We start from the raw sequence: 18,548 nt of genomic DNA, 5'->3' as shown, positions 1-18,548 counted from the left end.
TTATTAATAATTGTAATTAACTAAAATATGAACATTTTACATTTTACTAGCTGTTCCTTGTATGTAAGTTGTAAATTTCGTCACCTTTATTGATACAGATCCGTATTATCCGAATTATCCGGATATCCGGATCCGGGAAATTTTAATATCCGAAATATCCGGATCCGAAAAATTGACGGATCTTGCAAACCCTATATGGAATGCAAATTTCCTGATCAAATCGACTGATTTGATCAGTCCCGTCTGGATACCACTTTAATTAAGTAAGTCAGTTATAAAAGCTGTTACAGATTGGATGAGCGTATTGATTCGCGATCATTGTTATACTTGGTCAACCAGATCTTGACAGTAGAAAAAGGGCGGCAAATTTGAAAAATTTAGGCGCGAAGGGATATCGTCCCATAGAAAATTTGAATTTCGCGCCTTACATTTGGTTGACCAGCTATAATTGTGACGAAGGTGGTCCGCCGTACGTCCATTAAAAACACAGCTATATGTGAGAGCGAGACAGATATCCAGGGTCGCGGACCGGTATGCCCGTCTATTACAGTTTTTAACTAAGGCGCTTGTCACTAAGATAAGCATATTAGAGTTAGATCAAAGAGAATTCTAAATTCTCTTTAGCCCCCTCTAGACTATGTGCGTGAATCGCGGCTTCGCGCCGCGAATCGCGCACGGGTGTGGAGGGCCCTTTTGGTTCACTATTTATGCTCTTAATAATTTTACAAACTACCTATCACTATCAATATCATACTCATGGTGTGTTCATATACGTGATGGCTTCCCTTTTCCACACTTCAGCTATTCATTAAGCGTAAGCGTCATCGTACTCATCGTAGATCTGTGATTGCAACAAAATTTTCAAATTTGCCGCCTTTGTCTACAGACGGAAATGTGTGTTCAGTCTATATAGAATCGATTACATATATGTAAATAGTTTGAACCAACGTTTCAGTAATTAAATATTATGTTTAAATCACATAAATATGAATCTGTAATGTTTAAGGACTTTGGATTTAAATTTTGGCAATTATATAGCTCTCATTACGTCACTCAAATAATTAAACATGCCGAAATAAAGATATACCTATTTATGTAAACTTTTTTTACATTAAGTACGTAATAATAATTCTGCAAGATCGATCCACATCGTGCCGACATCATAGTCACCCTAATGAGTTTGACAATATCGTTTTGTATTTTTATCGTAAAATTGAATAATTGTGACTTACCTGTGAAAAGATATTCCACAATCAGCATAGCTTTCACTTCTACAACCCCTCACACAACATTTTTTTAACCATGTTTTTTAATATTTTACGAATAAATTCTGAGCGGCGCCATTTACGTATTTTGAAAATACACGAAAAGTTTGGGATACCAATTCATATTCAAAGTTACTACGATTTCTACCATGTTAAATTTAAATGCTTTATTTGTTGTGCGCATGTTTGGTTTAATCAGTTAATAATATTGACATCATAATTATTTACAAATTACTTAAAAGTTATCAGAACTGTAATCTGAATATAGCACTAAAATTGTATAAGAAGGTAATTAATTTCAGTAGTATATTGATATGATTTCTACCACAGTGGTATCTTTTTAACATTGGCAACATGTGCGAGTGAGACACAGGGCTCTGGTTTTTCTATCTCAAGTGGACCGTTTTCTCTAGTCTGGTACGAACAACTTTCTGTCTCGGTGATAAGGTTCAAATTAGTATGGCAAAAAAAGTGACAGTTCCCTCCAGTTTAAAACATTATAACTTCATGGACCAGCCAGATATGAGGATTTCACTAAAGTAGAGTCCAGACGAGCTGGGCAAATCGACCGATTTGATCAATTTGCATTCCATAGAATAGATACTAACTTCGAAAATTGGCATTTTTGTGTCCGCACCTGCTGATTTGTTCGGGGAATCAAATTGGCGTTTGCGTCCGTACGGCCTGATTCGATCGGACAATTTTATCAGACTGGCGAAAAATTGTCTCGTCTGGACTCCACTTAAATGTCAAATATCATTAGAATAATTTCTTATCTATGCATGCCAATTGCCATTGACGGAAAAGAAAAAGTGCAAAATGTGAATTGTGGAAAGTGTTACATCGAGTATTTTGCTTCCTTGATTATTTCATCAGCTATAATTTATGGTTTTCTTTTGCCCAAGCGGTCTTTACTTTTTCACGATCAACTGGAGACCATAAATAGTTACGGTTTCATTGAATATACTGTTAGATTCGGTTGTGAAAGATGGATCCGGGGATCCTTTGTTTCCACCATTGTGGCAACAAAGTTTTCTGCACAATTATTCCGGAACAATGTCCGGTATGTGAGCAGAAACTAGACCGATATGACTACAATTTGTTACCATTCAGGTAAGTGTACTTAGCGGTGTCGTGACTGATGAAATCGATGGCTAATTGGCACAGGTTGCTAAGCACCAAGTTTCATTTTCAGGGTACCGTATCCCTTCGTCAAGGCGTCTCAGCACCCGAGAGCTATAGTCATGAAGCCTACTCATGGAGATTTTCTCAAGTAAGTTAACAGATGTATTTTTTCTTTGTTTACTCAAGTGTCAATCTCAATTCAAAGGTAGTTAAAATGAGTCACGAAATTCCGTTTAACGTCGCTTACGTAGCCGTTAATTTTTCAGCGATTATTACAACTCCAAAGACTTGCACATAGGGGTGACTAACTCGCATGGGTGTGTTGTGGAGTTCAGTGAAGGTGGAGTGAATGGTGTGGACACTTTGACCAAAAAATGGAGCACTTGTGATGCAAGCTCTGACTGGGACCAGTGCCTCCTTCTAGAAAAGTTTGATGAATTATGGAATGAGATTTGGGATAGTGTACTTATGAAGGTAAATGCATGGAAAATTACTCGTAAATGTATATCAAAGGTGTTCTATCATTTACTAATATTTTTTTTCTCTTCTAGGTGAGCCTCAGTCCACTTTGGGAAGCTGAGAGATATAATGAGGAGAGACACAATTGCTTTACATTTGTACTGGCTTTCCTGAGAGCTCTGGACTGTGGAGAACTCTCTGACAAGGCGCGAGACCCCAAACTCTTCTGCAAACAATATGTGGTCCCTAGAACCTCTGCGGCCGGGAAGTACATCTCCCTGTACCGGCAGCTCAAGCGACAGGACTACTTCATACAGAGCCAATGATACCATTACTTTATCTAATTACTATTTATTATTTTACTCAGTATTAACTGTGATGTTAAATGTTTAGGTATGAAATATCTGAAAATGTGGTGCATTTAAGTTAGACCAAATCATAACTTTAATTCCATATTTATAATGCTTTGTCTTCTTGCCTTTATATGAATTTGTATTCAACTTACATTTATGTTGCCTGTTATGATGTAATCATTAATTAGTTTAGGTTATTGTTGGAAATATAGACTGAACACTATGAACCTTAATTCTTTTCCTTGGATAGGTTCATAAAAGAATTGATGTACCTACTTAGTATTTCATGTAGGTGCCTCTCTGAAATCTGTACTGCCCACAACTTCCATTAGTGACGGTTTGAAGGTGACACATCCTTATCCCAGTTATATAAGGGATAATAAGTAATTGATTAATGACAATAATTGATAATTATTTAAATGTATCCTAAATTTAGTTAATCAAATCTTTAATTTGCTGTGTTATTGTATAATTAATGGGAATCATTTTGTCACTGATTGTTTTAACCTTTTAACCACCAGCAATTTTTGATCGAGCGTGCTCGTGTTGCCACGCAGAGTATGGTTGGCATAGTTACGGGAGTTATAAATGTGCTGTTAAAAACAAATCAGATCAGACAAAACAAATCAGATTGTCTTATTTATCAGACTGTGGCGAAATGAGCTGGATATGTAATGTCTTATATATCAGACTCTGGTGGTTAAAGGGTTAATTATAAATGAACTGGCAGTAGTCATCTTCAAATTTTGATAACATTACACAAAACAAAACCTTATGCTGTTTACATAGGTATATTAAGAAGCAAACATTTAAAAAGTAGTGTTCAAATATTAATGATAAAACTATATTGCTCATAAGAATCTGTATACACTCTATGCTTATTAAAATGAATGTATCTGTGTGTAGCATCTCATATCATCTTCCACTATCATGAGTTGATTTACACAACATATTTCTAGTAGTAATATTGTCCATATAACAATATAATAGTTAAAGAGTGTTTTCAAAGAAATATAATTACCACAATCTTGATAAGTTACTCAAATCAGCTTGCATTAGTTGCGTAACAAACTGTGTACTATTACTATCCATTTATCCACGTTAAGATTTAGGATCAATAAAATGTTAAAAGTATGCCTGGAGAGTGAACTTTGCTAGGTACTAAGCTTGTCCAAATAATCATTAGGTGTGTCTGTAGTATGTGGAATGTGAATATCATTGCATATCTTGTCTGACTTGTAGCCATTCATTATGACCATTTTATATTATAACTTATTTTCAGTTCCTTTTTCTAAGACTCGAAGTTTGTACGCGGAAAGGATCTCAAAGACAAAAATTCTAGGTGCTACATTTTTGAAATAAAGGATTTGTTAAAATTCTAATTCGTATTTTATTATAATCTTCATTATTCCTCATTCTATTAGATGCCTAAAACTAAACTAGTCAGGTCAAAATTATTGTTTTTCTCGACTTCACGACTGTACTAAGAAAATAATCAAGTTCTTACTCATTTCTTACTTACCAGAATAGGAAACACCTAAAGGTAGACGTACACTGGGCCGCATCGGACTCTGACGCATCGCACGCAACAGATTTTAGTGTTAGAGTCTGTTCGGAAAGAGAAGAGTCGTGGAATGTATTGGACCCCATACATTTCACGACTCTTCTCTTTACGCACAGACTCTATTTGTATAGAAAGTCACACAAATGCGTCCACTGATCGGCACTGCGAATCAGTGGCCGGAGAGAGCCGCTACCCGTCCCGTCCCTCTTTAATTAACATAGAAAAAGACGGGTAGTCTATTTCGCAGCGAAATACTGTCGCGTCAATCATGTGCTAGGCCTACTTAGTATGTCAATTGTTTTTTTCGATTTTCTATTTTATGGCCTGGTTACGAGCTCGGTTGTTTATTTCGAGAGTTAGGGATGTCACGCTTTCTGCATTAAAACTCATATTATAGTAAAACAAAATGGATGTATAATTAATATAGGTACCGTCTTTAATTACAGGATCTATTACTGGTAACATTGATATGATATGATTTGATTTATTTCATAATAATAAATTATGCTATGTTCAATCTACACGAATTTATATTATGATTACGAATGTTCAGACAAAGTTTTTATTAACTATAAATTGGTTTAGCGAGATTAAAAGTATAATACTTGTACTTAAAACATACTAATAGTACTATAACTTAAGCAGTAACTTTGACGGGGGCCGATTCGACTCCCACCCAAAACACCGCTCCGTTGTGTGCGATAGTCGCTCTGTAAAACAAAAAACAAGTTTAGTACATAATAAGTTCTGCTTGGTCGTAAAATGTTATAAAATAAATAACATTCATGATTAACACTTATAATTAAACATTGATATATTATAACTAACAGCCATATTCTTCCAAAAAACTTGTTTCATTTGGCGTAGGTATGTATGTTACCTACTGTAGTTCAATTGGCTATGGGCACTAAATAATAGTAGATATCTAACATACAACATAAATTTTGTTTCTATGCTATGACAAGGTTGTTGCTAAGCAAATGTACACCCAGCTGCAAAAGTGCATGGCCAATTTATGAATTAATTCATTCATAACGTGTCCGTGAACTTATGCAGCGCACTGTACTGTACGATGCACTAAACTCCACAAAGAGTACTGCTGGAAATACCAACAGTTACAAGGAAAATGTCACACTAAACAAATCCTGAAACATTGTTTTGTAGTTGTTTTCTTGCTGATTGTATAATACGTACGATTTACTAAGTAGGTATTATTGCAAAATTTGGAAGTTATTGTCCACATCCCACGTCCACTTTACGTTGACCACTGCTTTACTTTGAAGCGAATTACATACGGGATAACTTTACAAATTGTATCTACCTATATGAAGTACCTACATAGTTTCAGTACCTAAGTGTCTACTGCGTTAAGTGCGTTATTAGGCGAATTTTGAAACGTTGAGTTGGGATTACTCCACATTGAAGGTATTAATTACCTGAATTTGATCTCGTCATTGAAGCCAGCCGGTGGCGTCCAGGTGTAGGTGACGGTGTGCTGGTCGTCCTTCTCGTCGTGTTTCTTGTGGCTCACGGCGTTCTAAAACAATACAGAGTATTATTTCAATACCTACCAGATCAGTCTTGGGACTTGTTGTCAAACTGATCCCAGGCTCTCATGAGCAGTGACAATCAAGCTGGACAACGCAAGGAAGATGATGATGAATATAATATACTAGACCACAAAATTCAATTTATTTGGTTAGGGAGTGGTAATAGCGAGAAAACATTTATCTTTCTAAGTAGTTCATACAGTTAGGAAGTCAGAAAATCTTTCTCATAAGCTACATGCGATGTTAGAGGTGTCAGCTGCTATTAGAAGCTCCTTAATCGAAAGCTGTATTAACCATTGCAATACAACAGGGTATTGGGGGCTAATGATAGGTATTCTAAAAACATGTTTGCCCAACGTTTCGTAATTCTTTAAGGTACCTAATGCATTAACCAAAATGAAAGTTTATTCATTCAGTCTAAAATTTGGAATGGAACACATCCTACCTACACAAAATTAAATCAGGTCCGGGTCAGGTAGCATATTAGTAACGTTTTATTTGGTTTGATAGTGTTTGAAAATTTGATAAGGTATATATTATTTTTTTCTCTTTGCTTTGCACATTGATTAATCGGATAATCAGATCTACCTACTTAATAACCTCTACCTATAATAAGTGCTACTTCCTAGATTTAGATTTACAAATATGTGTCTGTATGCACCTATATTACCTATATACAGCTGTAACAAGTGAGTGGTATGAACGGAAGGCAGTTTGGAACCTGTGGTCAAGGCAGCTAGCCCCGTCTAAGTGTCGGCATACTGCATTTGGCATAAATTGTAAATTACTTAATATGCAGCTTCTCACGCACTATTATTATAGGACCTCTATCTACCGTGCGTACCTTAGTACCTACAGAGTGCGTGTTAATTTCTGTTACTAACGGTAATGTTTGTCGACGACGCCGTCCTTTAAGTACTTCATTTTTAGGGTTCCGTACCCAAAGGATAAAAACGGGACCATATTATTAAGCCTCCTGTCCTGTCTGTCACCAGGCTGTATCTCATGAACTATAATAACTAGACAGATGAAATTTTCACAGATGATGTATTTATGTTACCCGCTATAACAACAAATACTAAAAACAGAATAAAATAAATATTTAAGTGGGGCTCCCATACAACAATCTTGATTTTTTTGCCGTTTTTTGCTTGATATTACCTACGGAATGGTATGGAACCCTTCGTGCGCGAGTCCAACTCGCACTTGGCCGGTTTTTATTATTAAGTCAATGTCGCGAGTCATCATGATGCGGGAACTTGAAATTATGTCACTCAGCCGTAAATTTGACTTGCGGGCTCAGCACGGATCCGTTTTTATCCACTATCACTATGCCCGTCACTTTCGCACTTACCTACTTGTTAGAACGTGACAGGCATGGTGATAAATGATAAAAATGCGACCGTGCTACTAGGGTTGGTCTTTAAGTATGACGCCTTGTGACATGTAATTTCAGCCATTTTGGAATGAAAAGCGTAGTACTTGGCTACTTACACTTTTTATTATACTAGATAGAAGACTGAGCTCATAAAAAAAGATATACATATCGCAAAAACCTGATAAGTATATGACAACCAGTTCAAATGAATTTCAATATTTTAAATTTAGCATGTCCCATAAGTTTAAAGCTTTATTTTTTGCCGCGTTTGATAGATTAAAGCTAACAACTATTGACTTTATAAATTAATCGTTCAGAGAAAAAATGCTTTACTTTTTCTTTACGATCGTTTCTCACTGTGTTTTTATATCAATACGACAAATAGGAGCAAAAAGTGGTCGCGTGGGGTTTTTGTGCTATCACTTTTACATTCAGTCAGTGGTAGTATTAGTTACCTACATAAAATACCATATGACATGCAGCCTATAGAACTAAACTCATTTGTCTGAATCTGACATGCTTGTAAGTAAGATAATAGACATGCAACTTAATTATTAAATTCAACATTTGTTTTCTAAGCTTCTTTTGCGGTTGCTACTTACCTACTATTTTATTTATTATGAGGGACTTATTAACATTTTGAAGCGTAGGTATATAACTAAGAAAATTTGCATGATAAATATACGTATAAGAGAATTATAGTGCTATCATTAATCACAGACAAGACGATGCGACCTCTTGCAATACAAACCATAGCCTTGAGGAAACGAGCTGGTGTTATGAAATCCACTACTATGCCTTCTGTACGGATATCGATCCTAGTAAATATTTTAGTAATCGCTAAATTAGTTTGCTTAATCCATAGCTAAGTACTAAAATACTACCAGAGAACATTTCTTTATCCTAATCATTTGTGTTTTTTTTAGAAAATTAATTTAATTAACTTAAAATCTTTGCAAATTCAAATGTTCAAACGTGACAAAGGTGCAAATACTTAAGCACCTTTGTCAACGCTCTACTATAGTCTAATAAGTATGTATGTACCTACTTATACTTAATTGCACAGGTTGAAGTGGTTGAACGGAAAGGATGCATTATTTATGTACCAACTCTTCAACTATATTTTCGTCATTTTAAAGTAAAAACTGATCAATAAATCCGGCCAGTATAGTTCTGTTTTTTTTTTCACATTTAGAGTAGGTATTGTTAACGATTTTGTGATATTTCATGAAAAGGAAAACTCAACCCGGTCATTGGAAATCCATGGTACACTGGCCCCATTTCGAAAGTAACTTAAAGAGTCGATGTAACAAGCATTATAAGGTCCTGCACTAATTGTTTACTACACGAGTTGTTTACGAGTATTGTTGTTAGTACATAAGTAAAAAGTTCCTATGCACCTACATAATTTATTTAGGTGTTTCATGGGAATTTTGTCTTGTTTACGCCATAAGATTAAAATTAAGTATGTATCTATCTTCTTGTTTTTTAAACCAATCTCAACAGACAACAACAATGGCTAACAATGGCATTTTTTGTTACCTTGCAACATAATAGCGCTTTTTAAGGAAGTTCCTGAATTAAGCAGTTACGTTTAATATGAACAGTCAAATGCCGCATACTTACCAAGGTTATTCACTTAACCTAGAGATTGTATATGCAGGTTTTTTACGCATAAAACTCGTTGTTGAGCTATAGGTGAACTGCTTAAGACCTTAGAAACATGGGTGAACATAGTGATCTAAGTTGTACAGGGTACATTACGTTTTCCACTTCCCATAATTTATTTAGATACCTACCTGATACAAGCAATTATTACTATCTTTGTGCTAGTAGACAGATAAGCATTAATAAAGGTACTTGTCTCTTGACCGCGATCACTGCCAAGGGTGTCACCGTCAGCCAAAGAGTAAAGTAAGTACCGTAAAACGAGGTGACTTTAGGAAATTTTGGGGATACTTTGATAGTTTTAAAACTGCCACTAAATTATCATTATTCATTATTTTCTCGAACTGTTCGTGTAACAAGTTAGATTATTATACATACTTGTTTACCTACTACTAAAAAATCCGAATAAAATATGTAACGGCTGAAAAACTGAAATATCGAAGTCGCCCCTGCATTTGAAAGTCACCCCGGTTTACGGTAATAAGTATATAGGGTGTCAGCTATTTAAGTATAACAACAATAACATAATGGATTGACTATAATCATGTGACTTACTCCTGGCTGGCCGCAGTTCATGAGCTGCGCGAAGGGGTCGTTGGGCTTGAGGGTGAACTTGCCCACGATCTCGTCCCCCTTGCGCGCCTGCAGGAGCAGCCCGCGCATGGTGTTCTTGGGGCCCTTGCCCGCGATCACCACCTCCATGGGGGTGCCGGCTTTCACCACCTGATGATAGGGTTTAATATATGATAGAATAGAAGTACTTTTTCTTGCACACCTATATTAACACCGTTAGAAAATTATACATTCGAAGGCTCAATAAATACCTACTCGTACTTACCTATAAGTTATCCTGAATCAACTTCATTCATGACCAGGATACGGATTATACCAACGTATTACTTAATACAAACATAAATGAAACGTTATCTAAGTACCTATCAGTAATTAAAAGAAATAGAATAAAAACTTAGTAAGAAAAGTATGTATATTCTTTACAATAGGTAGAATCTGTGCGGAAAGAGAAGAGTCGTGAATTGTATGAGATCCAATGCATTCTACGACTCTTCGCTTTCCGCACAGACTCACTAATATCAAGTCTTTTATAGATTGCTGAAATGGCACAGTAGGTACGTGGTGCATGCAGGGTGGTGCGGTTTTTGTAGACTGCGAGTACATGTTGTGATGTTGTCGTCGATAGTGTATGTCTGGATCGTTCCAAACAAATAACATAATATTATTTATTACAGTAAATAACATAAAGCGTCCAGAATTTTAGCATAAGTAGTCATCGCATTCAAATTGTGCAATGTTTACCAGCCACCATTCATAACATTCACAGCAACCATAAAATTGTAGAAGAAAATTTACAATCTTATTCGAACATAATTGTAGAGCTGATAAAGATTTTAATACAAGCCTATAGTGCGTCGTATTTCGTACCTAGCCTGAATTGTTGCCTACGTGAATAAATGCCTAAGTACTAAGTATCGGCTTCTCTAGGCAGTTACTTACGTAGATACATAATTTGAATTAGACTTGAGCAAAGCTTTTACATAGACTTGTTTTGTTATACCTACCGTGTATATTAGGCACTATTCAAACAATACGAGACCAAATGGTCAATGAATGTAGACCCCGATACTTAGCGCATATGGAGATAGTAGGTATTTTAAAATACATATGTAATTCAAACCCACTACATGAGGACACAATCGGAGGACATGATCGGGACTAAACGAACGGAGATGCGTTATTTTATTATTAGGGCGAGCGAAGCGAGCCCTATTACTATTCGACAAACTATGCATTCTTGTGGTACACTTTACGGAAAAACTACTGCACTATTAGGTTTGAGATTTAACATAATAATTTAAATTCATGTCTAGATGTGTTATCAAACATAAAAATATCATCTTATAAACTTAAAAAAATAAAATAAAGTAATAAAACTTTGTATTACTACTAGCGCCATCTGTTGGCAAAATAATGAGTTAACATTCGTGCTAATGTTAATAAAATCAGATGGCGTTAGTAGTAAATTAATAAATAAATAAATATTGGACATTCTTATACAAATCGACTAAGCCCCAGAAAAGCTCAATTGTGGGTTGTGGGTACTCAAACAACGATACCTATGTGGTGTTTTCAATTTCAATAATGTCGATGGCGCTTACGCCATTAACAACGATGAATACAAAAGTGGGTTAACATTTTGGATTCAGACCCACCTCGCTTCGCTTGGTTTGATTCCCAATTTAGCAATTAAGTTTCTGTGAATACCTACTAGAATAATTAATCTTGCTGTGAATATACTGCGGAGGTCAATTCACTCGTATGTGTGACGCTCATGAACTGATCAGTCATGTTGTGTTAGCTAACTTAAATCGGGTATTTTCAGTTCGAGAAACAGTTTTGGCGCCATTCATTTATTACGTAAGACGATTTTGAGGTGAAGGGGCGTCGAACATATCTTATTTTTTCATTTTTTTCTTACTCGGGGGAGGGAGGGGTTTTCATAGTTCTTACATAAGTAAGATGATAACAAAGATGCGATTTTTTATAATTTCTATGAAATTATGACGTTTAAAATAATAACAAATAATAATAATAATTCTACACTCTATGCTATCAAACACGGTGCAGAGTTAGCTTAAACGAGCTCAAAATAAGTACCTTTGTCCTCTACAAACGTACGTACAAATAAACATTCATAAAATATTTTATTGAAAAATAAACACTAAAACAAACCACACGTGTACCTACTCATTTTTTCCTTTAGATTTTTACGTAATATATGGTAATATAGGGGCGGGAGGGGGGAGGGGGTCAGCTTATTCTTATTATTTCTAGGGGAGGGAGAGGGTCAGAAACTGGCAAAATTTTCTTACGTAATTCATGACTGGCGCTTTTAGTGTTACTATTGCTTGGAACTGCTAAAATTATAAATAAAGTCATATTACAAACTTCAGTGACCTAGGGCCGATACGTACACGACTGCAACTTGTATGTAACTGCAACATATATAGATAGACACACTCTGTTTTGGATATCCGACTCGTCATGTGATCACTGGGTAGACCGCTTAAGTACCCAAGATAGCTGATGCTGAACCCTGACAGTACCTAGTGGAGCTCGGGTTTTATACAACAGCACACGCTGTTTTGGTCATGCGACTCGTCTTGATGAGTACTTAGGAAAGTAGTACCCAAGATAGAGCTGATGCTGAACCTTGGCTGTACTTAGTGGAACTCAGGTTTGGTGTAACACAGGCACACGCTGTCTTAGTCAATCGACACGTCTTTATAAGCACTTGGAAGAGCAATACCCAAGATAGAGCTGATGCTGAACCTTGGCTGTACCTAGTGGAACTCAGGTTTGATGCAACATAGACACACTCTGTTTTGAACATCCGACTCATCATGATGAGCACTTGGGAGAGCAGTACCCAAGATAGAGCTGATGCTGAACCCGGGCTGTGCTTATTGGAACTCAGGTTAGGTGCAACGTAGACACACGCTGTTTTGGACATCCGACTCATCATGATGAGCACTTGGGAGAGCAGTACCCAAGATAGAGCTGATGCTGAACCCTGGCAATACCTAGTGGAACTCAGGTTTGTTGCAACACAGGCACACGCTGTCTTAGTCAATCGACACGTCTTTATAAGCACTTGGAAGAGCAATACCCAAGATAGAGCTGATGCTGAACCTTGGCTGTACCTAGTGGAACTCAGGTTTGATGCAACATAGACACACTCTGTTTTGAACATCCGACTCATCATGATGAGCACTTGGGAGAGCAGTACCCAAGATAGAGCTGATGCTGAACCCGGGCTGTGCTTATTGGAACTTAGGTTAGGTGCAACGTAGACACACGCTGTTTTGGACATCCGACTCATCATGATGAGCACTTGGGAGAGCAGTACCCAAGATAGAGCTGATGCTGAACCCTGGCAATACCTAGTGGAACTCAGGTTTGTTGCAACATAGGCACACGCTGTTTTGGTCATCCGACTCGTCTCGATGGGCACTTAGGAGAGTAGTACCCAAGATAAAGCTGATGCTGAACCCGGGCTGTGCTTATTGGAACTCAGGTTAATTGCAATGTAGACACACGCTGTTTTGGACATGCGACTCATCATGATGAGCACTTGGGAGAGCAGTACCCAAGATAGAGCTGATGCTGAACCCTGGCAATACCTAGTGGAAATCAGGTTTGTTGCAACATAGGCACACGCTGTTTTGATCATCCGACTCGTCTCGATGAGCACTTAGGAGAGTAGTACCCAAGATAAAGCTGATGCTGGAGAGTAGTACCCAAGATAAAGCTGATGCTGAATCCGGGCTGTGCTTATTGGAACTCAGGTTAGGTGCAACGTAGGCACACGCTGTTTTGGTCATCCGACTCGTCTTGATGAGCACTTAGGAGATTAGTACCCAAGATAGAGCTGATGCTTAACCCTGGCTGTACCTAGTGGAACAGTGTACCTGGTGGCCAGTAGGTATCCAGACGGGATAGTTTTTCGCTCAATTGTGTGGTGTGGACGCAAAAATTAAATTCAAGGACATTGGCTCGCTGAGTTCGCTGACCCAACGTTATGTAGGAAAGCCAGTTGTCTTCCTTACAAAAAGTACTGGGCGACCGTGTAGGATGTAATAAGCACTTATGAAATTGTATATTACGTGTGGATGATATTGGCAATATGATTTTGTCGTCTGGACACGTTTTTAATGGACAAAGTAAAAGCTGTGACAGACAGGCGTACCGGACAGCAACCGGGGTCCGGTTAGTACATTTCTTTCTTGCTCTCACTTATAGCTGCGTTCTTAACGGACTTATTACGTACCCACTCGATCGAACATGAAACAAGCATCGGATTGGATCAAAGTCGAGGTCCGGTACGTTTAGGTAGAAAAACTCCGCGAGCCCTTACAAAGCTCTGCTTTTTGCTAGTTAATCCTCTTTTCAAATTCTGTCACTGATTTGACGACAGAAATATGACAGAAATCAAATGTTTATGTCAAGTAACTTAACATCTTGTCGGTTTTGTATTTGAACAGAATATTATAGTAGGTATATATCTAGTGCCTTTTATCTTGTGGTCACCGGGATAACTTCTCAAGGTAACTTTTTAGGCAATATCTCAATTAGGTATAAGTGAATGTTGCACTACATAGGCATTTTAAAAATGTTAGCGGAATATTTGATTTATTGCAATTAATGTTTTTTGTAATTTATAATTATAAGTATAGAGGTATTTCCGAGTTTTCCAATATTGCACATTGTTGAGTCGGAAGTTGCAATACAGCAATACATGGATGCAATTATACCAATTACACTATAAAATGGTATGTTTACCTTAGTGCTGGTGGTGATGGTGTACGGAGCTGGGGACTTCTGCGGCGACACTGGGTGCCGCGGGATCATGTCCTTGCAGGCGCCTTCGGGGGCGCCGCTGGAGTACGCGTCCGCGTACGCCGCCACGGAGACAGCCACCAACACGTAAGAGAACCACATCTTTGATATCCTGATTAGAAGAACAATTTTTAGAACGCAGTTATGGTAGATATTATCACAAGGTCTGGAATGTCTGTTCTAGATAATTTAGATAGGCAAAATAGGTAGGTACTTTGAATGTCAAATTGCGTAAAATGGCCAGAGCAAGTAGGTAACTTACCGACGAGTGGGTAAGAGAACCACATCTTGAATGTTCTGAATTAAAATAACAATTGTTAAAACGTAGTTATTGTAAAGAGTTGTACTGCTTCTGGCGGGTGGGAAAAAGACAGCCACACCTTCAATATCGCGCGTCTTTCGTATCTTGACTTAACCTTTCGTCTGTGCATGATGACAAGAATCGTGACCGAATTTGTCAGTCATCTTATAAAAAAAATCGATAATAATTTTTGGACGTTGGAAGTTGAACCAACCTATTACGATTTAAGTCCCTATACACTATAATTCGTGATAATATCGAGTAAAGGGTAATCTTTATAGTTGTTCGACGCATTTTCTATCATATTTTTAGTAAGTACACAAATATTATTTTGCCTTTCGTTTTTTGTTTCTTTTTTGATACCAATCTATAAACCGCGTAGATTATTTAAGTACCGCTATTTATACTTATGTTATTCGGAGTTTCAAGCGATTACAGGCTACAGTGACCACTTAGCATAAGGCGGCGAGGCTAGACGCGAATATCGTAAAAAAATAAAGGTCAAAAATATAGTAAAATATCACTTAAGTACAATATTTGAATAATTATATTCAATCAATCTATATTATGTACGAAAGCGGGTCACGGTCCTTTCTGTTCTTCAGAACTCAAGTTCTCGCAAAGCTACTCGTTTAGGCGACAGGTTCTATATGTGTTGTAATGTCAACATATTGACAAACCGTTGCACATGGCATTAAGGCATACCTATGTAAATAATAGGTATGTACTTTTAATACAAAGAATTTAATCAAGAAAATTTTACATGAATAAGCCTTTCTACAGGTACATAATACAGGGCTTAACTTCTTTAAAATTTGATCGAAGACATAATAACTTATTATTAAGCTTGTGTTACTTTAGAGCCAGTTACACCAACCACAAAGTAACTATGGTTAACTTAACGTAGCTTTCATACAAATGTGTCAATATACACCGTGTTTTTTTGATTTCCGTTAATTTCAAGGGTGCATTCCTGAGCTTAAATCAAGTAACTTTCTCAAAGACACCGATATTCTAATTAACTCCATTTCGGAGATAATCAATAATTTATTTTTTTGCTATAAGGCCTCTACAAGCGTGTACACTGGCCTTAGGGCCGGTTTACATATTGATTAGTGTTTAGAATGAGTTCATACATTTGCTACTAAACTTAAAAAGTACAATCTCGGTCGATCGATGTTCGAAATGACATTGATATGTCACAGATTTCAATTGTTTGGTTGAGTTAAATGTAAAGCCCGTGTTACAACAACGCTATATGCTACATTTAATTAGTTTTTAAACATAATTTTTTTTTGTAAAAAAAGTAATCAATATATATATTTTTTTAAATTAACTATGCCATTTAGTTTTCTTAAACGTACTTAACCATACCCCGAAATTAACGGAATTTAATAAAAACACGGTGTATACTTTAGGGATATTTTATAGGTACAATAACATTTTTAGCGAATGTAATTAATTACGATTACAGAGCGCTTGATGTACCTACAACCGGCCTTAGTAAGACAAATAATTTGCATAATTACCTATTTGTTTATGAATGGTATTAAGTACTTTAGGAAGTACTGTTAAGGCACGATTGCCTTAGCAGAAAATTCGCATTAAGATTAAAATACATTAATCAATGCAAATCTCAGATCCATTGCAAAATGATATTCATGTAGGAATGTGATTAACTTCTGAACATTGCAACTCATAAACTCTAACTAGGACTGTGTGTTTACCTACCTACATACCTATATTAAAAATATCAAAATCTTGTTTTACTTTTAATTAGCAAATTTTCAAACAATTTTTGCATTCAGGTAGGTAATATTTATAAGTATGTTTTTAGTTATAACATTATTTTAACTAATTTTGATCTACTGAGATCGTTTTATACCTTACCTACCGAAGGATACTGACAGACAGTTTTTGAATTCATTCACTATTTAGGACGTTTTAAATTTAAAAATCTGGTTTTTTTTAACATTTTTAATTTGATTTTTTTAGCTAGGCTTAATTTATATTTAATTGTTTTTTTTTTTTAATTTCACAATAAACAAATTCGTATATATGTCCAGTTTGTTTACCTCGATTAGTTAGCGTAGTAGAGCGGCCGCAATGATGCTGGAGTCTCCGAGCGAGTGTGGCGACCTCGCCGCCGCGGCGGTATATATCGGCTCTTCGGCTGAGCTGGGAGGGCTAAAGGCCACAGATGACACACGCAAATAAATCCCTAGCTTTTTCAATTTCATTATCCTATGGCTCATCAACATCTTAGCGTTGTCCCGGCTTCTGCCATGAGAACGCTGGGGCCGCTTGGCAAGCTAGCAAGAATTGCCACAGGCACTAGTTTTTACGAAAGCGACTGCCACCCGACCTTCCCCAGAGGGGAAACTAGGCTTTATTGGGATGGTCCAGTCCTGTCTACAGCTTCAAGAAACATGACTACCCTTAACCCAAACAATTTTGGCTATAGGTAGTTACCTACCTATTACGCTAATGCGCGACTTGCAAAAAGTAGATATACCTTACCCACTTGATGAGTTGATCGCGTACAATTTTAACATCTTACAAAAAAATTACATTTCTAAAAACACGCTTTTCGCGCACCTCAAAAGTATGTGACTCGTCAAAACAAATCATTTGAGCTTACACTCGTTCGATTAGCTAGAGCAGGGGTCTGCAAACTCCGGCCCGCGGGCCAAATCCGGCCCGCGACGCGTTCCAATCCGGCTCGCCGACACCCAAAACGAGTGCCCACTGTCCGGCCCGCGGAAGCCAGGCTCCAGGGGTTCCGCATTCATTGAGAGTGGAACTGTTCCTATAACAGCAGCAACCAGACACCCTCCCCCGGCGAAAAAACCGACAGTGGCCCGCGCGAGATTTTCTGAGGGCAATATGGCCCTCAGGTAAAAAAGTTTGGAGACCCCTCAGCTAGAGCTACGAATTAACAGTTACACTAGCTCATCAGCAGCAGAGTAGCAGTTACAGCTACATTAGCTCATCAGGATGCCTAGCCAAGATGCCAATCATTCGCTCCGGTAATCTCTCTCTATCACTCTTCCATATTAATGCGATTACATATTATAATATGGCATCTGGACTACACTTGCAAAGTTTAAAGGTACCTACCTAACTTATTGTTTTATTGTCGATTTGTGACAAATCACTTGTAGAAAAAAAACTATGCAGGTAGTAGGTACTTACCTAATAAGTATTAGTAGGTAGTCGTTTTCAAAAAAATCCGCTCGGAATAGCTCTCTTTATTCTTTGAAAACAGTGGGCAAAGCTGCATTTATCCTTTAAAATACAAAGTAGATAATTTTATGTACATTTTGAGTAGTTTTTTTGTGTTACTTAGTTGAGTTGACCTTTGAATTTTGAATCATAAATATTTAAAAACATTAATTTGGACTAGATTATTTAAGACTAGATAATACGATTAATTAAGGTTCCTCGCGATCGTGAAGTAAACATTTTTG

General features: G+C 37.0%; 2 protein-coding genes across 2 annotated transcripts; one reads left to right on the top strand and one right to left on the bottom strand.

Annotated features, from left to right (window-relative positions):
• Positions 1-2,061: 2,061 nt before the first annotated feature.
• On the top strand, positions 2,062-3,429 carry LOC134648104 (MKRN2 opposite strand protein). The gene is made up of 4 exons (XM_063502574.1): positions 2,062-2,378; positions 2,461-2,538; positions 2,657-2,864; positions 2,942-3,429. Exons 1-4 carry the CDS (start codon positions 2,254-2,256, stop codon positions 3,173-3,175), a joined length of 645 nt encoding a protein of 214 aa, XP_063358644.1. The 5' UTR covers positions 2,062-2,253; the 3' UTR covers positions 3,176-3,429.
• A 1,927-nt stretch (positions 3,430-5,356) lies between these two features.
• Positions 5,357-17,297, bottom strand: LOC134648374 (putative defense protein Hdd11). Its single transcript, XM_063502902.1, has 5 exons — positions 17,154-17,297; positions 14,721-14,889; positions 9,918-10,085; positions 6,203-6,303; positions 5,357-5,476 (listed from the first exon to the last, which is right to left on the bottom strand). The coding sequence occupies exons 2-5, from the start codon at positions 14,877-14,879 to the stop codon at positions 5,404-5,406; spliced, it is 501 nt and encodes a 166-aa protein (XP_063358972.1). The 5' UTR covers positions 14,880-14,889; positions 17,154-17,297; the 3' UTR covers positions 5,357-5,403.
• Positions 17,298-18,548: the final 1,251 nt, after the last annotated feature.

This window comes from Cydia amplana, chromosome 5, assembly GCF_948474715.1.
Source record: "Cydia amplana chromosome 5, ilCydAmpl1.1, whole genome shotgun sequence".
Classification (NCBI taxonomy): Eukaryota; Metazoa; Arthropoda; class Insecta; order Lepidoptera; family Tortricidae; genus Cydia; species Cydia amplana.
This window is presented reverse-complemented; position numbering and strand designations above follow the sequence as displayed.

Excerpts from the sequence above, each read along its gene's own strand:
- LOC134648104 (XM_063502574.1), top strand. The coding sequence starts at position 2,254 with ATGGATCCGGGGATCCTTTGTTTCCACCATTGTGGCAACAAAGTTTTC. Across the intron at positions 2,379-2,460 it reads TACAATTTGTTACCATTCAG|GGTACCGTATCCCTTCGTCA; the intron begins GTAAGTGTACTT and ends TTTCATTTTCAG. Across the intron at positions 2,865-2,941 it reads GGGATAGTGTACTTATGAAG|GTGAGCCTCAGTCCACTTTG; the intron begins GTAAATGCATGG and ends TTTCTCTTCTAG.
- LOC134648374 (XM_063502902.1), bottom strand. The coding sequence starts at position 14,879 with ATGTGGTTCTCTTACGTGTTGGTGGCTGTCTCCGTGGCGGCGTACGCG. Across the intron at positions 6,304-9,917 it reads TGAACTGCGGCCAGCCAGGA|AACGCCGTGAGCCACAAGAA; the intron begins GTAAGTCACATG and ends GTATTGTTTTAG. Across the intron at positions 5,477-6,202 it reads AATGACGAGATCAAATTCAG|AGCGACTATCGCACACAACG; the intron begins GTAATTAATACC and ends TTTGTTTTACAG.